Source organism: Oncorhynchus mykiss, chromosome 11 (genome assembly GCF_013265735.2).
Source record: "Oncorhynchus mykiss isolate Arlee chromosome 11, USDA_OmykA_1.1, whole genome shotgun sequence".
NCBI lineage: Eukaryota > Metazoa > Chordata > Actinopteri > Salmoniformes > Salmonidae > Oncorhynchus > Oncorhynchus mykiss.
The window spans coordinates 23431629-23458003 of NC_048575.1; the positions used below are offsets into that span (position 1 = coordinate 23431629).

Consider the following 26375-nt stretch of genomic DNA (forward strand, 5'->3'; position numbering starts at 1 on the left):
CAAAATTGTTGCCACCCCTATTACTAGCCTGTTCAACCTCTCTTTCGTGTCGTCTGAGATTCCCAAAGATTGGAAAGCAGCTGCGGTCATCCCCCTCTTCAAAGGGGGGGACACTCTTGACCCAAACTGCTACAGACCTATATCTATCCTACCATGCCTTTCTAAGGTCTTCGAATGCCAAGTCAACAAACAGATTACCGACCATTTTGAATCTCACCATACCTTCTCTGCTATGCAATCTGGTTTCAGAGCTGGTCATGGGTGCACCTCAGCCACGCTCAAGGTCCTAAACGATATCTTAGCCGCCATCGATAAGAAACATTACTGTGCAGCCGTATTCATTGATCTGGCCAAGGCTTTCGACTCTGTCAATCACCACATCCTCATCGGCAGACTCAACAGCCTTGGTTTCTCAAATGATTGCCTCGCCTGGTTCACCAACTACTTCTCTGATAGAGTTCAGTGTGTCAAATCGGAGGGTCTGTTGTCCGGACCTCTGGCAGTCTCTATGGGGGTGCCACAGGGTTCAATTCTTGGACCAACTCTCTTCTCTGTATACATCAATGAGGTCGCTCTTGCTGCTGGTGAGTCTCTGATCCACCTCTACGCAGACGACACCATTCTGTATACTTCCGGCCCTTCTTTGGACACTGTGTTAACAACCCTCCAGGCAAGCTTCAATGCCATACAACTCTCCTTCCGTGGCCTCCAATTGCTCTTAAATACAAGTAAAACTAAATGCATGCTCTTCAACCGATCGCTACCTGTACCTACCCGCCTGTCCAACATCACTACTCTGGACGGATCTGACTTAGAATACGTGGACAACTACAAATACTTAGGTGTCTGGTTAGACTGTAAACTCTCCTTCCAGACCCATATCAAACATCTCCAATCCAAAGTTAAATCTAGAATTGGCTTCCTATTTCGCAACAAAGCATCCTTCACTCATGCTGCCAAACATACCCTTGTAAAACTGACCATCCTACCAATCCTCGACTTTGGCGATGTAATTTACAAAATAGCCTCCAATACCCTACTCAACAAATTGGATGCAGTCTATCACAGTGCAATCCGTTTTGTCACCAAAGCCCCATATACTACCCACCATTGCGACCTGTACGCTCTCGTTGGCTGGCCCTCGCTTCATACTCGTCGCCAAACCCACTGGCTCCATGTCATCTACAAGACCCTGCTAGGTAAAGTCCCCCCTTATCTCAGCTCGCTGGTCACCATAGCATCTCCCACCTGTAGCACACGCTCCAGCAGGTATATCTCTCTAGTCACCCCCAAAACCAATTCTTTCTTTGGCCGCCTCTCTTTCCAGTTCTCTGCTGCCAATGACTGGAACGAACTACAAAAATCTCTGAAACTGGAAACACTTATCTCCCTCACTAGCTTTAAGCACCAACTGTCAGAGCAGCTCACAGATTACTGCACCTGTACATAGCCCACCTATAATTTAGCCCTATCAACTACCTCTTTCCCAACTGTATTTAATTTATTTATTTATTTTGCTCCTTTGCACCCCATTATTTTTATTTCTACTTTGCACATTCTTCCATTGCAAAACTACCATTCCAGTGTTTTACTTGCTATATTGTATTTACCTTGCCACCAAGGCCTTTTTTGCCTTTACCTCCCTTCTCACCTCATTTGCTCACATTGTATATAGACTTGTTTATACTTTATTATTGACTGTATGTTTGTTTTACTCCATGTGTAACTCTGTGTTGTTGTATCTGTCGAACTGCTTTGCTTTATCTTGGCCAGGTCGCAATTGTAAATGAGAACTTGTTCTCAACTTGCCTACTTGGTTAAATAAAGGTAAAATAAAAAAAATAAAGTAAAAATAAGAAATGTGTGGAGTGGTTGAAAAACAAGATTTAATGACACCAACCTAAGAGTATGTAAACTTCAGACTTCAACTGTAGATGTAATTTAGAGCAACATTAATTCATACATATTGTGTATAGTGAGTAAAGGGAGGTTTAGCTGCGACTGAAAGCTCCTAACATTAAGGAATTGTTAAAGTGAGAGGAATTGTGGTGTAAATTGAAAATTTAACAGGAAAGAGTGAGAGAGGGAGGGAGGAGTATTCCCTTGGGGATCAGGGTGATAATCCTCTTGGTTTCTGTAGCCTTATCTAAAATAGGAACGTTTGCGTGAGAGCATAGGCGAGGAGACTACATACAGTACTGTACCATTCCTTTCCAAAGGATCCCATTCTTTCCCCTCAGGGCAAGTGACAGTGTGCGTTTCTGTGCGAGGAGACACTGGACATAAGGAGCTAGTTTTCAAGGACAAGACAGAGAGAATTTCATATATGCAATATGTGTCATTAAGCAGAGGCTTTTATCCGAAGTACAACCTTGTCATTGCACAATTGTCAACTGAACCACAAAGTTGGCTAATGTTTCGATAATATTTACTCTGTATGACGTACCCAGAAAGCGAAAGGTCCTGCGCACCAGAGGGTTGAGGTAGCAGCAGTCTCCTGTCAGCATGGTCTTCTCCTGACTGTCCAGCTCTTTGGACGAGTATTGTATCAAGAACAGGACGGTCTCTGAGATCATGATCTAGAAAAGAAAGGGGAACAGATAAGACAAACGGATGATAAATAAATGAGTATATTCTTCTAAGTGTTGAATCATGAATCAAATATGGTTTAGTCGGTAAATCCATCCATACTGTAACTCCCAACACACACACGCACACACGCACAGACGCACATACAAACACACAAACACAACAAAACAGCATCATAATCTCTCTGAGAGACTATGTACACTTCTAAATGGCTGACATCTGCAAGGCACCAGTGGTATTGACAGAAAACATATTGAAAGAGAGGAGGGCTCTACTGCGTCTGTGTATGTGCTTGGGCGTGCGTGCATGCACGTGTCTTGGTGTGTCTGTGTGTTCATGTGTGCGTGAGTGCATGTGAGTGTGCTTGTGTGTGTGGTCATTGGGGTTAAAAGGTGAGCAGAAGGTGAATTCCTATTTAAAGCCAGAGCTTGACACAGTACACTTGATTATCAACAGAATTACAACCCAGTGGGTGTTGTAAGTTATACAAAATACCCCTAATTCAACACTGATGATCTAGAGTGGGTGTAATAATATGATTCCAACACTGTTAAAAACAAAAACAAATGATAGCATGTATGTTTCATTGGTGGAATTTACAGTATAGCTTAAAGGCATAAAGATAATTCCTGTCGATGCCTGGTTCTTCAATCCATGGGTTGGGATGAGAGGTTATTCTAAAAAAGTGATATCCTTGAGCTGTTAACATTTACAGAGGAGTAAAACTGTATAATTATAATCACATTTGCAGTTGCCATTGGTGACAGACGGTGAGGAGGGCGAGAGCAGAGAGAGAGAGAGAGAGAGAGGGAGAGAAGAGGAAGCCAGAGAGAGGGAGAGAAGAGGAAGCCAGAGAGAGAAGAGGAAGCTAGAGAGAGAAAGAGAGAGAGAGAGAGAGAGAGAGAGAGCGAGAGAAAGCTAGAGAGAGAGAGGGAAGAGGAAGCTAGAGAGAGAGAGAGAGAGAGAGAGAGGGAAGAGGAAGCTAGAGAGAGAGAGAGGGAAGAGGAAGCTAGATAGAGAGAGAGAGAGAGAGAGAGAGAGAGAGGGAAGAGGAAGCTAGAGAGAGTAAGAAAGAGAGAAGAGGAAGAGAGAGAGCGAAGAGGAGGAAGAGAAAGAGAGATATAGAGATCTAAACTCATTAAATACTGTAGATGGTAGGGATATGCATATTTCCCTTTCAAGATGATTTGATACGTATCTAGGTGCATGGGCTCCAATAGGATACAGGAAAGATACGTTTTAGTTTGAAACGATTTGGTGCAATTCCATTTGATTAGAGAGCAAATCGATGCGATTTGGTTCAATGCGATACGATACTATTTCAGGCATTAACATTTGTTGCATAAACACATACATTTTTCATTCTAAATTCAAATCTACTACTGATGGAGCTCATGAGCTTGGCCTCTCTGAGCTGGATCTGATGTATGATGTATGTCTATGGTATAATTAGGCACCTGAGCTGAGCCATAAGAGAAAATGGGCATCTACCACCCCATTTGTTTTTTTGGGGGGGGGCAATGTTTGCTTTTTGTCCACCCACTTTTGATCTGAAATCAACCACTAATACATTTCACATTTTTGCAGATTTTTGCAAATTAAAACTGTTTGAGCTAGTACTCTACCAATATTTGTCAGTGACATTACTAATTAATATCTAGCACAACTAGATCTCAAAATTTAGAGTACAGTCGTGGCCAAAAGTTTTGAGAATGACACAAATGTTCATTTTCACCAAGTCTGCCGCCTCAGTTTGTATGATGGCAATTTGCATATACTCCAGAATGTTATGAAGAGTGATCAGATGAATTGCAATTAATTGCAAAGTCCCTCTTTGCCATGCAAATTAACTGAATCCCCAAAAATGCATGTCCACTGCATTTCAGCCCTGCCACAAAAAGACCAGCTGACATCATGTCAGTGATTCTCCTGTTAACACAGGTGTGAGTGTTGACGAGGACAAGGCTGGAGATCACTCTGTCATGATGATTGAGTTCGAATAACAGACTGGAAGCTTCAAAAGGAGGGTGGTTCTTGGAATCATTGTTCTTCTTCTGTCAACCATGGTTACCTGGAAGGAAACGTGCCGTCATCATTGCTTTGCACAAAAAGGGCTTCATGGGCAAGGATATTGCTGTCAGTATGATTGCACCTAAATCAACCATTTATCGGATCATCAAGCACTTCAGCGAGAGCGGTTCAATTGTTGTGAGGACCGGCTCCTAAAATTGATTCAGCTGCGGGGTCGGGACACCACCAGTACAGAGCTTGCTCAGGAATGGCAGCAGGCAGGTGTGAGTGCATCTGGCCTGGTGGCCTGGTGTCAAGAATGGCAGCAAAGAAGCTACTTCTCTCCAGGAAAAACATCAGGGACAGACTGATATTGTTCAAAAGGTACAGGGATTGGACTGCTGAGGACTGGGGTAAAGTCATTTTCTCTGATGAATCCCCTTTCCGATTGTTTGGGGCATCCGTAAAAAAGCTTGTCCGGAGAAGACAAGGTGAGCGCTACCATCAGTCCTGTGTCATGCCAACAGTAAAGCATCCTGAGAACATTCATGTGTGGGGTTGCTTCTCAGCCAAGGGAGTGCGCTCACTCACAATTTTGCCTAAGAATCAGCAGGTATAGCCAGATTATATTTGTGTCTTGCAGGTTTCGTTGGCTAATAAAAGTCTGATATTGATAACCTAGCAAATTACATTGTTTGTCAATCAACAAATAACTAACTAACTATTTTAACCTTACTGTTACGAACCAGCTCGTAACAAAGAGGGAGACAAAGAGATAATGAAATTACAAACATTTTTATTAAATAAAGTCAACTATATTTCTTTCCCAAGATGGAATAGCAGTCAGACGTCCTTTGTCCTCATCTTGTCGTGTCCTGTGTATATATATATATATTTACATATTTTCTTCGCATATCTTTTATATTATTTTTTTTCTAAAAATCTCAACTTTAAAACACTCTCCTGCAACCAGCCTCACCAATAAAAAATAAACAGTATTACTCACCTCAAATCTGAAATGCACAATAGAAGCTAGCCAGAAGTTGGCCAGAAGCTAGCCAGAAGTTAGCCAGAAGCTAGCCAGAAGCTAGCCAGTTTACTGGCTAATGTTAGTATTCAGCTAACCACGATTGGTGGTCATCAGCTATCCTTTAGCTCAAAAATATATCACCAGTTTTGTACAACGCGACTCAGATCAGAGAATACCGGACCTATTTCTCTCCATATCCCCGGATTTCTACCGCAAGCTCTGGACATTTATACCTGGATCTTGCAGCTAGCTGCTATCCGAGTGAATATTGGCTTACGTCGGTCCCGGAGCAAACATGAATTATTCCGGAGCTAGCCAGCTGAAGAGTTCCATCAGCCACTCCTGGGCTACAATCACCTATCCGGACTCGTTTTACTGCTGACGCGGAGCCCCAAGGGGACTATCACGACTGGACTACCGACGTTATCTGCCCGTGGGAGTTATCCAACTGGCCCCTCCGTCGCGACGTTACCTGAACGCCCATCTGCGGCCCGCTAATCGTTAGCTGTCTTATCGGCTGCTGTCTGAATAGGTCTATGGGACAATTTTCTTGGGTCACTATAACTATATCTATTTTGCCAATTGGATTGGTCCCCTCTACCACGCGGAACCCCACAGATCTACCGACGGAAATGCACAAGGTGGCTAAAAACAGACCTCCTCCGTCTTCTGCTAGCTTGCTACCCATGGTCCGGCTATCTTTCTGAATCGCCATGACCCCAACCAACCTCACTACTCACTGGACCCTTATGATCACTCGGCTAAGCATGCCTCTCCTTAATGTCAATATGCCTTGTCCATTGCTGTTCTGGTTAGTGTTTATTTGTTTATTTCACTGTAGAGCCTCTAGCCCTGCTCATTATACATTATCCAACCTTTCAGTTCCACCACCCACACATGCGATGACATCACCTGGTTTCAATGATGTTTCTAGAGACAATATCTCTCTCATCATCACTCAATGCCTAGGTTTACCTCCACTGTATTCACATCCTACCATAACTTTGTCTGTACATTATACCTTGATGCTATTTTATCGCCCCCAGAAACCTCCTTTTACTCTCTGTTCCGGACGTCCTAGAAGACCAATTCTCATATTTTAGCCGTACCCTTATCCTACTCCTCCTCTGTTCCTCTGGTGATGTAGAGGTGAATCCAGGCCCTGCAGTGCCTAGCTCCACTCCTATACCCCAGGCGCTCTTTTGATGACTTCTGTAACCGTAATAGCCTTGGTTTCATGCATATTAACATTAGAAGCCTCCTCCCTAAGTTTGTTTTATTCACTGCTTTAGCACACTGCCAACCCGGATGTCCTAGCCGTGTCTGAACCCTGGCTTAGGAAGACCACCAAAAACTCTGAAATCTCCATCCCTAACGACAACATTTTCAGACAAGATAGAATGGCCAAAGGGGGTGGTGTTGCAATCTACTGTAGAGAGAGCCTGCAGAGTTCTGTCCTACTATCCAGGTCTGTATCCAAACAATTTGAACTTCTACTTTGAAAAATCCACCTCTCTAAAAACAAGTCTCTCACCGTTGCCGCCTGCTATAGACCACCCTCTGCCCCCAGCTGTGCTCTGGACACCATTTGTGAACTGATTGCCCCCCATCTATCTTCAAAGCTCGTGCCGCTAGGTGACCTAAACTGGAACATGCTTAACACCCCAGCCATCCTACAATCTAAGCTTGATAACCTCAATCTCACACAAATTATCAATGAACCTACCAGGTACCACCCCAAAGCCGTAAACACGGGCACCCTCATAGATATCATCCTAACCAACTTGCCCTCTAAATACACCGCTGCTGTTTTCAACCAAGATCTCAGCGATCACTGCCTCATTGCCTGCATCCGTAATGGGTCAGCGGTCAAGCGACCTCCACTCATCACTGTCAAACGCTCCCTGAAACACTTCAGCGAGCAGGCCTTTCTAATCTACCTGGCCCGGGTATCCTGGAAGGATATTGACCTCATCCCGTCAGTAGAGGATGCCTGGTTATTTTTTTTAAATGCCTTCCTCACCATCTTAAATAAGCATGCCCCATTCAAGAAATGTAGAACCAGGAAAAGATATAGCCCTTGGTTCTGCATTAGCATCGGACAGCCCCCGTGATATGCAATAACAATATACACAGGCAGTTAGAAAAGCCAAGGCTAGCTTTATCAAGCATTAAATCTGCTTCCTGCAACACAAACTCAAAAAAGTTCTGGTACACCGTAAAGTCCATGGAGAATAAGAACACCTCCCAGCTGCCCACTGCACTGAGGATAGGAAACTCTGTCACCACCGATAAATCCACTATAATTGAGAATTTCAATAAACATTTCTCTACGGCAGGCCATGCTTTCCATCTGGCTACCCCTACCCCGGTCAACAGCACTGTACCCCCCACAGCAATTCGCCCAAACCTTCCCCATTTCTCCTTCTCCCAAATCCAGTCAGCTGATGTTCTGAAAGAGCTGCAAAATCTGGACCCCTACAAATCAGCCGGGCTAGACAATCTGGACCCTTTCTTTCTAAAAATTATCTTCCGAAAATGTTGCAACCCCTTTTACTAGCCTGTTCAACCTCTCATTTGTGTCATCTGAGATTCCCAATGATTGGAAAGCAGCTGCGGTCATCCCCCTCTTCAAAGGGGGGGACACTCTTGACCCAAACTGCTACAGACCTATATCTATCCTACCCTGCCTTTCAAAGGTCTTTGAAAGCCAAGTCAACAAACAGATTACCTAACATTTCGAATCCCACCGCACCTTCTGCACTATGCAATCTGGTTTCCCATATACATATACTACCCACCAGCCAACGAGACCTGTACGCTCTCGTTGGCTGGCCCTCGCTTCATACTCGTCGCCAAACCCACAGGCTCCAGGTCATCTACAAGACCCTGCTAGGTCCCCCCTTATCTCAGCTCGCTGGGCACCATAGCAGCACCCACATGTAGCACGCGCTCCAGCAGGTATATCTCTCTGGTCACCCCCAAAACCAATTCTTCCTTTGGCCGCCTCTCCTTCCAGTTCTCTGCTGCCAATGATTGGAACAAACTACAAAAATCTCTGAAACTGGAAACACTTATCTCCCTCACTAGCTTTAAGCACCAGCTGTCAGAGCAGCTCACAGATCACTGTACCTGTAGATAGCCCATCTATAATATAGCCTACCTCTTCCCCTATTGTATTTATTTATTTATATATTTTGCTCCTTTGCACCCCATTATTTATATTTCTACTTCGCACATTCTTCCACTGCAAATCTACCATTCCAGTGTTTTACTTGCTATATTGTATTTACTTCGCCACCATGGCCTTTTTTTGCCTTTACCTCCCTTATCTCACCTCATTTGCTCACATTGTATATAGACTTATTTTTCTACTGTATTATTGACTGTATGTTTGTTTTACTCCATGTGTAACTCTGTGTTGTTGTATGTGTCTACCTGCTTTGCTTTATCTTGGCCAAGTCACAATTGTAAATGATAACTTCTTCTCAACTTGCCTGCCTGGTTAAATAAAGGTGAATTAAAAAATAAATAAATAAAATAAAGCCTTATATTGCGCAAGCCATTTAACAAAGATCTGAATCCTGTAGGTGACTCGCAGATGTGCAAGATCAGATATAGGCCTACCTCTCGTTGGTCAGCGCACAAAGTTGCGCACAGCGTGCAGTTTGAATTAGCTCAGCATGCAAAATGATGAGTAGATCAAAGATTGTCAACACAGTTACATGCTCAGCTTGACACTGAAGGAGAGGAAGCATCAGTTGTCATAAAAGATGAGAAGCATTTTCAGAAACTAAGTAAGAAAGTAATATGAGCAAAACATTTTAGTGAACTGGCGATTCGTAACATTTGAATCAATTTTCTGACATATGCATGCTACATTTGGATATATTTTGGGTTCCGCAGACACACATATCTTAAACATTTGAACAGGGGATAATGCATATCAGTATTTTGTTAGATCCCTAGTAGATGGGTTTGCAGTGTTTGGTTTGCTATCATTGTAGTCCTATTTAAATTGGGAACATCACTTTTTAAATAGATATAAATACATTTCCAATCTTTTTCGGTAGATTCCAGCCATTGTGCTACTGCTAATTAGCAATGGACCGCAAAACTACACTACCTTCAAACTGCACACAGAGACATAAAAATGAAATCCATGAATTTATCTGACTCTAGGTAAGTAGAAAAAGTGCTTGATTTCAAAAAATCTCACACTGTCCTTTTAAATCTGCAACCTTGTGGCTCCAAAGACCACACACGCACGTTCACACGTAGACACGCACACACACAGGTTCCCAGGTTGCTGTTTCTGCTTCACTGGCCACACAGATGCAGCAGGACCTGTCAGGGAGTCCAGGACTGAATGGGCCGCCGGGCCGCCAGGGAGTGAAAGGGTTCAACACCGGAGCTTAGGGTTGTACTGTTGCCCCCCTAGCACAGGTGCTGCTGCCATGAGTGATTTATTTAACACTACTCTGGTGCAGGGAGAGAGTGAGGGAGAGAGGGACAGAGAAAAAGAAAGAAAGAAAGAAAGAAAGAAAGAAATAAAGAAAGAAAGAAAGAAAGAAAGGAGGAGGAAAAAGCTAAGGCCTGCTGTATCAGGTCCCAGTTGAGAATACAGTGATAAAGAGCCTTCATCCTCCTCCTCCTGCTCCTCCTCCTCCTCTCAGGGGAACAAAACAGCCCGGGGTATTACTTAGGCCTAGCACTACCAGAATCGGTTACATCTAGGTTACACACATTGTACTGCTCTCAAGGCCAACTACGCCACCTAATCAACATTCTTTATGTGCTTCACTGTCTCATGTTTATTTTGTTTGCTTCAAAATATCTCTTTAAGGGGGTATAGTAAAGAATCTGATTAATGAGGATAGAAAATACTGACCTGAACTGGTATCAACGAGACCTGGGTTGAAATACATGCATTTGTTATTTAAATACATTTTTCTGTGTATTTGAGTCTTTTCAAATTCAAGGCCCCAAACAAGTACTTTAACTTGAGTATTTGAATGTTCGTTTTGTAAAAAAAAAAAAATAGTCGACCAAAATTGTATTTGAAAGTATTTTAAAATACTTATTTCAAATACTATTTTCAAATACATGGGTTAAATGCATTGGAGTGTATTTGAGTCAGTGTATTTGAGTATTTTCAAATACGTTCCAATTTTATTTCCAAATGCATTTTACTATTTAACTACTTGTTTTTTTATAAAGGTTGTCTGAATACTTGTTTTGAAATGTATTGAAAAGTAATTGAAATACCTGAAATAGTATTTGAACCCTGGTCTGATATTAACCACCTTTGGACAGTGGGATAGTTTTATCCAATGGTATTGAATCATTGCTGTCTGTTATCTACTTAACAATCTGTCATCATCAAGGCAATAACACCCACTGCCTACAACAGGCATTAAAAAGCACACATGAAGTAAAAATTGTCACATCTTTGAAATAATGTAGAGTTTGGTTTGATCCTAGCATTTATTCTATTTATTCAGTCATTGCAAAAAAATATTGGCACCCTTGCACTTTGTTCAAATAATGCAACATTTCTTCCAGAAAACTGTTGAAATTAAAACATATTTTGGTATCCATGTATGTATGTCTTTGGTTTGCAGTTGAACAAGACAAACAAATCCGAATAATTTACTAAATGTTAGCTTAATCCTTGTTCGAATGGTGTAGAAAGCACTTTCATCAACTGCCACATAGATTCAAGTTGACCTTCGGACACAAAGTACGACAGTTTCAACTAGCACCATCCGTCGTCGACTCAATGAAAGGGGGTTATACGGTAGAGAGACATAATAAAAGCAGACTGCAATTTGCAAAAACACACCGGAGCATGAGAAAATCCTTCTGGGAGAATGTCCTGTGGACAGATGAGAACAAATTAGAGCTTTTTAGTAAAGCACACCATCTCTATGTTTACAGAAAACAAAATGAAGCTTTCAAAGAAAATTACACCTTCCCTACAGTCAAACATGGAGGAGGTTCCGTGATGTTTTGGGGTTACTTTGCTGCCTCTGACACTGGGTGCCTTGAACGTGTGCATGGCATCATGAAATCAGGAGAATACCAAAGCATTTTGGAGCGCAATGTCAGAGCCAGTGTCAGAAATCTGGGTCTCCGTTGAAGGTCATGGGTCTTCCAGCAGGACAATGACCGCAAACAAACTTCAAAAAGCACCCAGGAATGATTCAAGATAAAACGCTGGACTGTTCTGAAGTGGCCAGCAATGAGACTAGATTTAAATCCCATTGAAAACTTGTGGAGAGATCTGAAAACAGCAGTTGGGAGAAGGCACCCTTTAAATCTGGGAGAACTGGAGCAGTTCGCACAAGAAGTGAACTGCCAGTACAGAGGTTCAGGAAGCTCATCGATGGCTATAGGAAGCGCTTGATCACAGTTATTTTGACAAAAGGCTGTGCTACCAAATATTAAGTCTAGCATGTCAATAATTTTGTGAATGCCATTTCGATTTATTTTCTAATTAAATGGATATAGTAAGTTCTGAATTAAAAACAAAGGTTCTGTAATATTAACAGTAAAATAAAGAATTGTGGAGATTAAGTACTTTGGTCAATTTCAACTTATTTTGGGGGAAAATTGTGAGTTACTTGAAAAAATATTTTTGGTCATGACTGTACTTACTGTCCTGTTTATGGCTGTTACGGTGACCGTATTACCGCCACGCGGGTGGTCACGAGTCATGACGGCAGGCGATTCCACGTGATGGTTTAGTCACGGTAATTAGGCCTTTCCAAGCTCTGATGCTGCTGATGGTCATTGGTAGTCTACCAAACTTGCTAACTGCCTGGTACTCCGGTCTCTATTGTTCCTCTAATCACTCTGACATCACTGCAAATGTAACCAAAAATCAAATCAAACACTTCATGAGAGCCTATGAGCTCATGTTGCGCAACATTTATATAGGATAGGCAATTGTGTGAGATGTGATAAGTAGAGTGATGGCCTCTATTAAAAAGAGCAGGATCCTATAAGCTTTCTATGGGCTAGACCTACTATATTTATTTTTCAACTTTACTAATATTAAGCACATTGCTTCTCTTTACAACAGGAGTATAACCAACCAATCTGGTTGGCATTAAAATGAACCACGTGAAAAGCGTCCTCTGTTCGCTATTTAAGGGCATAGAAGACATGTATTTTTTTCCGCGGCCTCTTGTTTCGAGACAGGTGCATGATAACGGTCAATTCTAAATCAAAACAAATCTCACACATATATTATTTAATATATGTAAATACAAGATTAAATCAAGAATAGTGACAATATTAGCCTATTACTTGTGAATGATATATTATCACTTGTGAATGATAACCAAATCATAGTCGCACATGTAGCCTAGCCCATAGACCTATAAGCTTTGATAAGGTTTGTGAAGAGGCCAAATAACTTCTTAACTCTTAGGATGCACCCCCTTTTTTTTAAATTTGCCTAAAATGACATACCCAAATCTAAATGCCTGTAGCTCAGGAACTGAAGCAAGGATATGCATATTATTGATACCAATTGAAAGGAAACACTTAAGTTTGTGGAATTTTTTTATTAATGTAAGAGAATATAACACATTCAATCTGGGAAAAGATAATACAAAGACAAAAAACACAATTGTACCATCATCTTTGAAATGCAAGAGAAAGGCCATAATGTATTATTCCAGACCAGGCACAATTTAGATTTTGGCCACTAGATGGAAGCAGTGTATGTGCAAAGTTTTAGACTGATCCAATGAACCATTGTATTTCTGTAAAAATGTTTGTATCAAGACTGCCCAAATGTGCCTAATTGGTTTATTAATCCATTTTCAAGTTCATAACTGTGCACCCACCGACACTGTAGAGGTTAAAATCAAGCACATTAATCTGCTTTACAACGGGTGTAGAGCCTAAGTGAAATACATACACAGCTCGTGAGTGTCAAGTTTGGGGAAGATAATTTTCACCATAAAAATGCACCTTTATAATAAAAGCAATACATAATCGCATTCGTGGTCACTTTTGAGAATGGTGTTTTCCTGCTAATGGAATATTGTTGCTTATAGCCTACTACCGTGTGCGCATTGCTGCGCTTATGATGGGAAGAAATAGTTTATCAACATTTTAAGCTAAACCTTCTAATCTGTTGTGTCGGGCTCATTGCTTAAAACAGTTTTTTGATGCTAGTGGTTGAATTAATTTGGTATCTATGGCATCCCACAACTGTCTGAGACAATCTCACACAAAATAGAATAGGTCAACTTTTGTACTATGGGGGATAGTAGATTGACAAAGGCTAGTGCTTTTGCTGTTCGGTAGGCCTACTCATCTTGTTGGCTCACGAAAAGTAAATATGGACAGTTCTTCAATATGCACCTCGGAATTGGATAAGGACACATGCAGTTTCGTCCCTGATGTGTCCGTCTTCACTTGTAGCCTGTAAAAAAGACCCGCTCACGTGACAGTTAGCCTTGTGAGTGAGAGGTGTTTCGGCACGCAAGCGGGAGAAGGGAATTATAATTATTATATTCAGGCAAGGGCACAACGGCCACTGTCCACAAAATACAGTTTTTTAGGAGGCATTACGGCCACACGAAGGGGATGCAGCCGGGAAATTTGAGTTATTATCAAGTCCTTGTCAAATTGTGAATGAGAGACTGATGAAGTGTGTACAGCCTGTGCAAAAAAACAAAGCAGAGCTCATGCCTTTAATGCGACTTTTTCAACTCATTAGTCACATCATGCAGCCTTAGAATGTATAAAAAATCGAAACATAGAGCCCAACATTTGTATCACAACTAAAGTTACATAAATAACTCTAAATTAAGCATACATGAGTATCTATTTGTTTGTTAACCGTTTAACAAAGAATAGCCTCATGTGCGAACTCACTCAAATCATTTGGAGAGAATATCTGTCGTAGAAATTCTTACACCGGGACACTCAAAGTCAATCTTGAAATCAATCATTGTTTATTTGTCAGCGAGCTGGAGAGGTTCCAAACAACTCAATGCACCATAGTACACATGTCAATCAGAAGCTCTGCTTGGGCAGTCCAAGCAGTTGTCTTATATATGGCTATACACAGAAACGTTATATTTGCATGACTTAGCATAATTAAGTCATCATTAACGTTTTGTTTCATTCATGTGACCAACCAATAATGGTTCATAACATGTGTCAGACCAATACCTCACGAGGCTTCTTCTCTCTAAGCTGAGACCTTGAAACTGAGATATCTTTCGTTCTCGTTCTCAAAACAAGGTCTGGGCGTACTGCCACATTTCAGCTACTGATAGTGAGGATTCTTTCAGTCAGCCACTTGCATGAACACAGAATTTGGTTTTTAGAACAGCACCTGAATAGAACACAGAAATGAGTTAGAAGAAAAGCACAAACATAAAAATTCTCATTACATATCCTTTCTATTTTATTAATATATATGTTCAATTGCATTCTTCATACTATAAAATAATGCTGTAGCTGTTTACTTACCCCCACAAACCGATGCTGGCACTAAGACCACACTCAACGAGCTGTATAGGGCCATAAGCAAACAAGACAATGCTCATCCAGAGGCGGTGCTCCTAGTGGCCAGGGATTTTAATACAGGAAAACTGAAATATGTCTTAACTCATTTCTACCAGCATGTCACCTGTGCAACTATAGGCGAAAAAAACTCTAGATCACCTTTATTCCACACACAAAGACGCATACAAAACTCAAACAGGAAGTACCAGTGACGTGCTCAATACAGAAGTGGTTCGATGAAGCGAAGCTACAGGACTGTTTTGCTGGCACAGACTGGAATATGTTCCAGAATTAATCCGATGGCACTGAGGAGTTTACAACATTAGTCACCGGCATCATTAATAAGTGCATTGATGACGTCATCCCCACAATGACCGTACGTACATATCCCAACCAGAAGCCATGGATTACAGGCAACATCTGCACTGAGCTAAAGGTTAGATCTGCCGCTTTCACGGAGTGGGACACTAATCCAGAAGCTTATAAGAAACCCCGCTACGCCCTCTGATGTAACATAAAACAGGCAAAGCGTCAATACAGGACTAAGATCGAATCCTACTACACTAGCTCTGACGCTCACCTGATGTGGCAGGGCTTGCAAACTATCATGGATTACGAAGGATTACGAAGTCAAGCTAAATGCCTTCTATGCATGCTTCAATGCTAGCAACACCGAACCATGCATAAGAGCACAAGCTGTTCTTGCCAACTGTGTGATCACGCTCTCCGTAGCCGATGTGAGTAAGACCTTTAAACAGGTTAACATTCACAAGGCCGCAGGGCCAAACAGATATCCAGGACGCATACTCAGTGCATGAGCTGACCAGCTGGCAAGTGTCTTTACTGATATTTTCAACCTCTCCCTCACCCAGTCTGTAATACCTACATGTTTCAAGTAGACCACCATAGTCCCTTTCCCCAAGAACGCCAAGGTAACATGTCTAAAAACATGTCTAAATCTCCCCATAGCATTCACATATGTATGCTTTGAAAGGCTGGTTATGGCTCACATCAACTCCATTATCCCAGACATCCTGGAAAACTCCAATTCACATCAGCAGGACTGTAGTAGAGTGAGTCGAGAACTTCCCGGTGTCCACATCAGTTCCCCGTGGACCTATCATGGTCCAAACACACCACACAGTCATGAAGGGGGCACGACAACACCTCTTCCTCCTCAGGAATCTGAAAGATTTGGCATGGGCCCTCAGATCCTCCAAAAGTTTTACAACTGCACCATTGAGAACATCTTGACTGGCTGAATCACCGCTTGGTATGGCAACTGTTTGGCACTTGAGCGTAAGGCACTGCAGAGGGTAATGCGTACGGCCTAGCACATCACTATGGATGAGCCCCCTGCCATCCAGAACCTCTATACCAGGCGGGGTCAGAGGAAGGCCTATTGTCAAAGACTCCAGCCACCCAAGTCACAGACTGTTCTCCCTGCTACTGAAATGGAAAGTGGTACCAGAGGGCCAAGTCTGGGACCAAAAGACATTGACTCGGAACTGGTACTCCTTGCATATAATCTCGGTATTGTTATTTTATTGTGTTACTATTTCCTTTAAAAAAATTGCAAATGTTTCTTAATTTTTAACTCTGCATTGTTGTGAAAGGGCTTGTAAAAGTAAGCATTTCACAATAAAGTTTACACCTGTTGTATTCGGCGCATGTTATTTTATTTGATTTCTTTGCTAAGCATTGGAAGCCTGGCCTGGCCTGAAAACATCCCTGGTCTTTGTGGGTGAATCTGTGCTTGAAATTCACTGCTCGACGGAGGGACCTTACAGATAATTGCATGTGTGGGGTACAGAGATCAGGAAGTCATTATAAAATGAATGTGGAAAAAGTCAAGGGGTATGAATACTTTCTGAAGGCACTGCACATAACACTTATAACTTATAGGGGACTTAGTATGTAGTACATATACCTGGCTGATAGAACTGAAACCAGACATTATGTTGTAGAGCAGCTTATCTTCATTTAATGATAATTCTCTGAGTTAAATTGGCTTCATGCTAAGATATGACACAAACTGCATTGCTCACCCTGTCACAATCACAATACCACTTCTTATTCCATAACCACAGTTCCTATAGCTTAAATTACAGTCAAAAGCAATTCCAGTATGTTACAGTCTCTAAGTAATATGAGGACAGCAGTTAAACTAGTTAGTGTGGCTGTCTGTGTCTGCTTAGACTGACATTACTAAGCTGTTTTATGGCGTTTTGCTCAGCTGGCGTTCTACGTTTTGCTGATGTGATGGGAATGTATTTATTTCCTGGTTGGTGTTCGGCCTGGCCCTGAATCGATACTGTCTTTAACACTATCAAACTGACCCTTGTGCTGTGCTGTGCTGTGTGTGTGTGTGTGTGTGTGTGTGTGTGTGTGTGTGTGTGTGTGTGTGTGTGTGTGTGTGTGTGTGTGTGTGTGTGTGTGTGTGTGTGTGTGTGTGTGCTACCATTGATGTGGAATCCAATACTAACATTGCCCCATGCTGACGCAGAGGTGTATGTAGTTTAACACACTCACACAAACACACACACAGCTGTGAGCTGAGATGCAGATGGGTAACGGTCACTTTGCTACCCCGTCCCAGTAACATCACTTAGCATCGCATCACCTTGACGTGGGTGCGTGACCGCCACGGCCTAACAGGCCACCCACGTCTCCATCTAGACTTCCTTCTCAGCGCTAACACACACACACACACACACACACATAAACAAACACACACACACACTACTGTTCCCTTAGCGACATAGGCCATTTGTCCCAGTTTCCCTGTGACTTCTAAAGCCTGTCAGGTCCAGGGTGAAAGGAGAGCAAAATGGTGTTTGTTTAACCAGCCTTCTCTCTGATGGCTTAAGAGGCCAGTATGACTCAATATGTCTTCATGTAGACCTGAAGTAGTACACCCAGTGTGACCAATTTGTCCATTGTATCCTAATACGTTTGGCACTGAGAGGCTAAGTCACTGGCTGGACAAAGGGTATTTGAAGTTGTCCATGCAGTCAGTCAGGCAGTCAGACAGTCAGGCAGGCAGGCTTCGAGGCAGCCATCAGTCCAACTGTATTCCATATTGATGAGCCAGATCCATCACATTGGAGGTTATTAGTGAGGGTTATTGAAGTGTTTCATATGAGGAATTTATATGTACTCTGAATATTAATCCTTTGAAAGTTAGCTAGCTAGCTGTGGGTGTTGTTGCTCCTTGCTCTTGGGTTAAGTCCCCTCCCCCCATCCCTCTCTTTCTCTCTCTCATTACTTTTTAAGCACATCACCACCACACATCACCACCACACAATGATATCTCATAGCCCTAAGCTAAACCATTGTGTGCCCTGAAATGCTAATCACATGTTCTTCAACGAAGATGGAGATTTGCATATTGGTCATAAATAAAAGATTGGGTTTGAGATTGAGCGTAAGTTTTTTTAAAACTACAACCAAACCCCAGGGGTTGATAGGACTTGCAGCAGAACAGAATCACTGATCGGCTTTGGAAGAAAAATGATAATTATTTATTTATTTTCAGTGGCGAACAGCCAACCTACATACCATGATACTCATCAATCCACTCATCAATCCACCATCAAACTGAAATTATGAGCTATGAAGAAGGAGATACCATTGCCCTACATACCAAATACGCGGAATTCAAAACATTCAATGTGGGCTAAATCAACAACTAGAACAGTAGTACTCTCTTTGAATGAGAAAACTTTTGAGCAGATTTTGAGCAGAAATTGCAGAATGTGTCAATCAGACGGTAGGAATAAGCACAAGGCAGACTGCACTGTATCTCTCTACCTTACATTACTCATGCTGTCTCGTTAAGTTGTGTGTCAAGAAGCGAGCACTGTTTTAAAGACATTCACCCCCCACTCAGCTATGCTCTGCTAACAAACCTCACTACAAATTTCACCACTTCTATTCAAGTGGTGAGAAGTTCTGCGTAAACTGTGTCTGAGATCAAACTTTTGCAGTGTAGGGAGAATGCAGTATTTATTAGTGGCTGTGCTATCCCTTATCCCTACCTAATCCCTTTGTAGTGTACTGCTTTTTATCCCAAATGGTCCCTGGTCAAAACTAGTGCACTGCATAGGGAATAAGGTGGCAAGAAAGTCTGCAGCATATACAGTTTCAGTGTCTACCTGCTGTACATACCAATTACAATATATAGGCAACCCCACGTCTATTAAACTTCAGTACACCTTCTGCCGACCAATCAGAATCCTCTGGTTTTACTTCCACTGTAAATCCAATAAGACATTTCTGAGCAGCACATTTTAAGGAGGCAGTATCTTCTCTGCCAACACTACTTTGTAATAGATCCCCCACACACACGCACGCACGCACGCACGCACGCACGCACACACACACACACACACACACACACACACACACACACACACACACACACACACACACACACACACACACACACACACACACACACACACACACACACACACACACACACACACACACACACACACACACTCTATGTGGCAGCAAGAGAGTTTTTCATCCAGCCTGGGATGGAACTGAATGTGTGAATCTGCTTAGGTCATCATCCGTCTTACAGACACTTTCAGTCAGTTGGCTTAGTGTGTGTGTGTGCATCATGAGTACGTGTGTGTACCTGTTACCACAAAATCCCATATTCGGTCAGTGCTATCTCAAATAACGACTAGATTTTCAACATAGAATATATCAAAAAACGTTTTTAGTATAATACAATTGTATATTTTAGATAAGCTCAACATAAGTGAGTTACACTACAACACAGTTACACTACAACACTGACATAATCATATGTCTCAACACCATCCTCCACATAACAAAGAGCAAAAAATGTCAGACAAATGGAAAATATGGCGGATGGGATCTGAAATATTTAAATGCAAGCACAATGCATCTGAATGCATTGGACTGGAGACGCCCCAAATCAAAACATAACATGAAAGAAGAGTCACTTACAACCACACTCTATCCAACGGGGAATCCTGACAAGCAGCAACCTCTAAAATATGCCAGTGAGTCTCCAAAGTGATAACCTCTTTCAGGAATAGGGAACAACCACAGCATTGTAGGCTAGAGGGAATGTCCCCTATGAGCATCCTGTCAATCAAATACTTGTCATCTGCAGAGGCATGAATGTCATCATGCATGGAGAACAGTGGCCAGAAACCATATTGGGTTTGGCTTGCAGAAAGAACCATCCTTCTTCATTTTCAACACTTTTCAAATAGAGAAACTTGACACCCAACACCTTATAATCAAGACTTGAGGTGATGCTCTAAAGCATTATTAAACCTAGTTATTAAATAGATTACAAATTGTGATCATTAGCCTGAGACATAATCCTTCATCAAATATCTGGGGTGGTGAGAGTCAAGCATAGGGTGCCATAGTTGGGGTGGCAGGTAGCCTAGTGGTTAGAGTGTTGGGTCAGTAACCGAAAGGTTGCTATATCGAATCCCCGAGCTGACAAGGCAAGAATCTGTCGTTCCGCCTGTGAACAAGGCAGTTAACCCACTGTTCCTAGGCCGTAATTGTAAATAAGAATTTGTTCTTAACTCACTTGCCTAGTTAAATAAAGGTTACTTTTTTAAAATGAGGTATAGTCTACAGAATTATCATGGTTATACCTGATGTATTAGCCTGCATTCTGCAGTGCTTTGAAGGAGAGGGTTTCTGTCATAGAGCCTGCAATATTATCTATGGTTTCTATATTAGGTTCCTGTCTGTTCTGGAAGTGTGTGGGATGCAGCATGTGGGTGTTGTTATTTGTCTATGCAAGAAAAGTCAGGTATAGGTGTCAAAAAAAGGAAGAACTCTGTGTACAGTCAGTACTAAGCATGCATATACTGTATAAAAATAACTGGACTTTAACCATAGCCTGACCTATTACTGGAAAATCTACAGTCAGTGGTGTTTTTTAAGAAGAAAGTATGACTAGAACTATATCACCTATTGATTCAAACACTCAAACTCAACTCTGGACCTAGAAGCCAGTTCCACTGTGTTTTTTCATTGTTCCCCTCTAACCAGGGACTGATTTAGACCTGGGACACCAGATGGTGGCAATTAATTATCAGGTAGAACAGAAAACCAACAGGCTCCGGCCTTCGTAAGAGTTGAATACTCCTGGACTAGAACACCCTTGCCATAGACCACAGACCTATGCAGGGTCTAAAATGGCACCCTATTCCCGTGCACCACTTTACACTTGAGACCTCTGATCAAAACAAAAGCAGTGCACTATATAGGGAATAGGGTGACATCTTGGGGCGCAGAAATACTGTCTGCAAAAGTGCAGAAGCTCCATGTTGACAGCTTGAATGGAATGAGGACATAATCTCCTTAATGAAACCATAAAATAGAGCAGGACATTGTAATAAAGCCTGTCTGGCATCAAAGAGGCCATGGCCCCCAAGGTGGTATAATTGAGCCTAGGGAAACGTTAATCATATGAAGGCACCTAAATCTGTTTGAGTATTATTGCCCCCTATACATGTGTGTTGTGCCACCACTGATGTAAGACTTCTAGCCTTGTGCTGACGTTATAACTCATTTGCATGTTTCATCCAGGCCTTTATGTATCTATGAATTAATCGATCCTGATTTAAAGATACAGAGTACAGTTTCTTGAGGGCCAGTAACATGAAACACCAGTCTGAAGCAACTTGTATAAGCTACAGTAATTGCTTGCTATGGCAAGTCGAGACAGGAATCAATTGCTGTCTGCAAGTGTTGTGATTTATATTCTAAGCACAGTCTATTTTCATCGATTGCATTATGCAAGTTCATTTCCAATAGACAAGCAAATTAAACAAATTAGCCGATGAACGTTAACCTCTGGTAGATTTTTTTTCCGAAAAATGTTAACAGTATAAATCTGGAGCCTATTCAAATATACCCACATCATAGAAATAGTGAATATAGACAAACTCACCACAAGTGTTGGGACCCCTGCCACGAGCGCATACAGTAGAGCGGGAGGGATCGCGCTGGACTCCTCCGGTCCGAGGTAAGGCTTCGCGTAGGCATTGTCATAGCAGAAGAACCCTTGGACGTGCACGTTAAACGTGTCCGTGTACTCGAAGTAGTATGCCAGCATGACCGTCCCCGCCATGATCACCAGCTGAAAATAAAGCATGTTTGTCAAAGGAAGAGAAAGGAACATTTAACAATCCACTTGACTGAGGAGAGAAAGCCCCGCCACCTCTGTTTTCATTCCGCCTTCTTCGCCCCTAGCCTAGCGCAGCAGCTTGACCATAGCACCTGTCAGCCACACATTTCTCCTACTGCCACTAATGCTCGTTATAAGGCATTGCTGAATGGTGATGTTCACAGAGCCGTGTTCTGTCACCCCCGGTTGGTCACTGGAACCGGAATGAACGAGATAGAGATGAAAACGTGTGGATTGGAGGGAGCGCACGCGTGGGTCTGTGTGTTTGTGCGCAGCAGCAGCCGCGCCGCTATTCACCGTGGGCAGCAAATGATGGAAAGAGGAGTGACAACGCACGCCCGTTGCTGCTTTTCATCTCTCCTTTCAGCACCCGCAGTGAATGACTCTGAGCAACTTGTTGGAGCTTTAGATTCGCCTCCAAGTCATCTTCACCGCAGTCAGAGTCGTGCGTCAGCTTTAGTGCCCTTTGGAGAGATACGCACCATTCCTATTCATTTTCATTATGCGAACGCCCGCATGTGTCCTAAAGACTCCAACAACAGAACACAGTAATCAAAGCTGACGTCAACCACATCAGTCTACTCTACACTCTTGTCCATGCAGTCCAGATATCTATATTATTGTAATTTTGTTGGAAGTATTTGAAGAGATATATATGCAAACAACATTCATATTCAATTCGATTTTATGCACGTGTTTTCCAAAGACTCCATCAAATTATTAATCAAAGCTGATGTCAACGACTGTTCTGTTGTTGGAGTCTTTAGGTTCGCATAATGAAAATGAATAGGAATTGGCCAGTGTTGATTTTTTTTTTCAGGAGTTAAATTCACTCTGTAAGATTGAAATTAAGACTCAGTGTTGTAAAAGAACACCCAGTGTTGGTGTTAATAACCAGAGTTATTCCTTTACATTGTGGTTCATAAAACAGTCCCATCAAATCCAAGCCTGTCATTATCATATTTCCCAGCATGCTCTACTGCGGGTTTATTTTTTAGGATTTATTTTCATATCTGTTTTTGCATGTACATTAGTCAATCAATCAATCTTATGCTACACAAAGATAAAGAGCAAAAATGTTTGTAAACTAATCCAATCAGTTAGTTCGATTTATTACATCCATTACTGAAATGGTTGTTCCAGTTTAAATGGGTTTAGGTAGTCTATATTACCAATCTTGAAAGTCATTCTGAATGTGGGTTGCTGGATAATAGAAATTCCAAAGATTGGATGCCCTAACACTATCTGGATTCCAATAGGAATTACACATCACATCACTTTGCAATCCAGCATTAAGTGATATGCAGACCTGAAGTGGCCTTTAAAACAAGAGTTTCCTAACACTGCTGAGTTAGGATAAACTAGGCTAACAAAGTCCTTATGATCAGTATGTAATGTATAGTGTATTGTCATAGTTTAATTTTAATTATAAGATTTACCTAGGACCTTTTAAATGAAAGTTTTTAACAACCATGTCTGTGCCACTAACAAATACAGCCATGGGCGGAAACTCCACAATTCACAAAAAAAGTCATCCTGGGAAATATGCAAATTTGGCTTTACTCCATAAGCCATTCCATTATATTTCACTCCAGAGTAGAGTGAAATACTAATTAGTTCACTCCAGTGTATTGTGAATTTCACACAGCCTGTGTACAGTTTCTATTCTGTATAGGGTTACAGAAACACTATCTAAATGTTAACATTTTTGAAAGTGTGAAATTCACTCTGATTTTCCTGTGTAGTCAAGACAACATTTTGACCAGTATCATAATGCCGTGGGATGCCGAGAAATGTTTCTCTTCTGTCTATTCTATTCTACAGTCATGGCATATGAGTCAATAAGGACAAACACATCAAACACTTAGACACTCCATCCATGGTTCAAATGGTACCATTCAGTTTGGGTGTAATTACGGAAAGATCTAACTATCAAAGGTACACAGAGATGGAGAGATGTTAAAAGATCCATTTTAAAGCAGGACTACGACAGATCTGTTCTCTAGCTGTCTGTATTGTCTGGATCAGGGGAGGGAAAGGCTGTGTGCCATGGTGATTATAGTGCCATCAAGGCAAATGTATATCCTTTACCATTAATGCCAGCCTAACGCAGATTTTACAGTCTCAAAGAAACAGACATTTCTGAATGTGCTCAAACTTTGAGGCTATTTTATGGCTAAGCCTCATGGGCAAAAAATGTGGAGCCAATCTTTCATTTTTATTTTAAAGGGTTTAGCCTTTCCAATATTCACCCATTATTCCAGATGTACCAATGTGCATTACAGATCAGGGGTATTTTTGTCCGAATCAAACTCTCCACGGGAGGCCAGACAATATGTGCCAGGCGATTCACAGTGGCCTATTACTTGAGCCGCATCATCGCACCGCTGCCACGGATCCAATCATGCGGAAGGATCTACAAATCTGTCCAATTACTGATCGGGACAGCACATGTCAGCTCTGAGGCACTGAGGTGTCGTGTTTACGAAAAGCACCATCTGAGGGCCACAGTCCATCTGTCACTCCAGAGATGTGAGTGAAGTGTTTTTGTTCCAATGTTGATTTCCTGCTAAGTTGGGAGGTCTAAGGTCACAATAAATCCTGTATAAAATGGGGTAAAGATAGAGTAGGACGTTTAGTTGTTAAAAATCCTTAAGAGTCTATTGATGCACCCGTGCGTCAATCTAAGTGACAAAATAAATAAAAATCCCCATTAAAAATCCATCAATGTAAGCTAGATATCATGCTTTTTGCATGACCTGCGTCTCAATCCACCGCATCCGCCCGTGGCGGCCTTCCGCATCTGCGTTGGAAAGTGACCGAGCTACAGCGATGTTTATCAGACCATGAGACATCCCGAAAATGGGTCTTCTCACGAAAACATCTGTTAAATACCTAACTATTAGGAACCACTCTATTGAAAGGGGAGACTCTCACGAACACAATGGTGTTCTCCGTTTTGCTCTATGACCCTCACAAGTGTCACTGGACTCATCTGAAGGTAACCCGTACAATCGAATAGAAGTATGGAGGTAGTTTTGTACGGAAGAGTATTAGGTTCAAGTAGAGAGCGACGGGTGGTGGTACTTGGCTTATTATTTTTTGCACGATAGTACTTTAAAAAAGTGACAATATTTTGAAAATAAAGTCTAAATTACATTTTGAGAATTAAGTGGCAATGTTGCTAGAAAAAACTGAATATTTAGAGAAAAAAGTCAACATTTTATTTATAGAATAAAGTCTTAGTTATATTTCAAGATAAACATAAGGGAAGTGCATGTCTCCCTGGCTACCTTCTGCTGTGCACGCCCGCCACCGTTGAAATGCCTGCAGTTAGATGACCTGGTGAAACTATGCTTCAGAATTGGCTTTAGTAACAAGGAAATTATTTCTCTTTTAGCACATAATAATATTTTCAGAAGGAGGAACCGTGGTTACATACTGTACATAGGTAGAGACGGCCGGGTTGTGTGTGTATGTGTATGCAGGTGTGTGTGTGTGGGCAGTAAAAAGTAGGGACAAAACAAACAAATGGCCATCAATCTAATGATCTAAATCACTCATTCAAACAAGCTTCACTATTCACTCACGCTTATCAATCTAATTATCTAATAACTTGCACGCACACACAACAACACACACCAAGTTTCCCCTTGGTGTGTGTTTTCCCCCTGGCAATTTCAAACTATAGGCATACACTATTTTAACAACCATGGTGTGTTATGAGCACAAACAAAGGCCACGTACTGTAGGTTACATGACCACACTCAATAAAAGCAGAGGAGAGGCAACTCAGGGGCCACTCCTGCATGCACACATTAGCTAATCTGAGTCCCTGTTTGAAAATACACTTTACTTGACACCCAGCGCCATAACACGTTATTACAAAGTCATTACACATGTCATAATATAATAACAATATGTCATAACAGCTGACATAATGTGTCATAACCTGTCATAATATGCTCATAACACTGTCATGACACATATATTTAGACCTGTTGTAAC

The 26375-nt window shown here is 41.8% G+C and overlaps 1 protein-coding gene across 5 annotated transcripts in view; it reads right to left on the reverse strand.

Moving 5' to 3' along the window:
• LOC110535499 (phospholipid phosphatase-related protein type 5) overlaps positions 1 to 26375 on the reverse strand; it is a 104362-nt gene that overhangs the window by 44342 nt on the left and 33645 nt on the right. For 2 of the 5 annotated variants that reach the window (XM_021620529.2, XM_021620526.2), the window contains exons 3-4: positions 22131 to 22319; positions 2447 to 2579 (exon numbers count right to left, since the gene is read on the reverse strand). In XM_021620529.2, the coding sequence (XP_021476204.1) occupies positions 2447 to 2579; positions 22131 to 22319 (322 nt within the window). Of the gene's footprint in view, positions 1 to 2446; positions 2580 to 22130; positions 22658 to 26375 lie in introns of those variants that run through there. The other 3 variants (XM_021620530.2, XM_021620528.2, XM_036935206.1) reach the window with 3 other exon arrangements.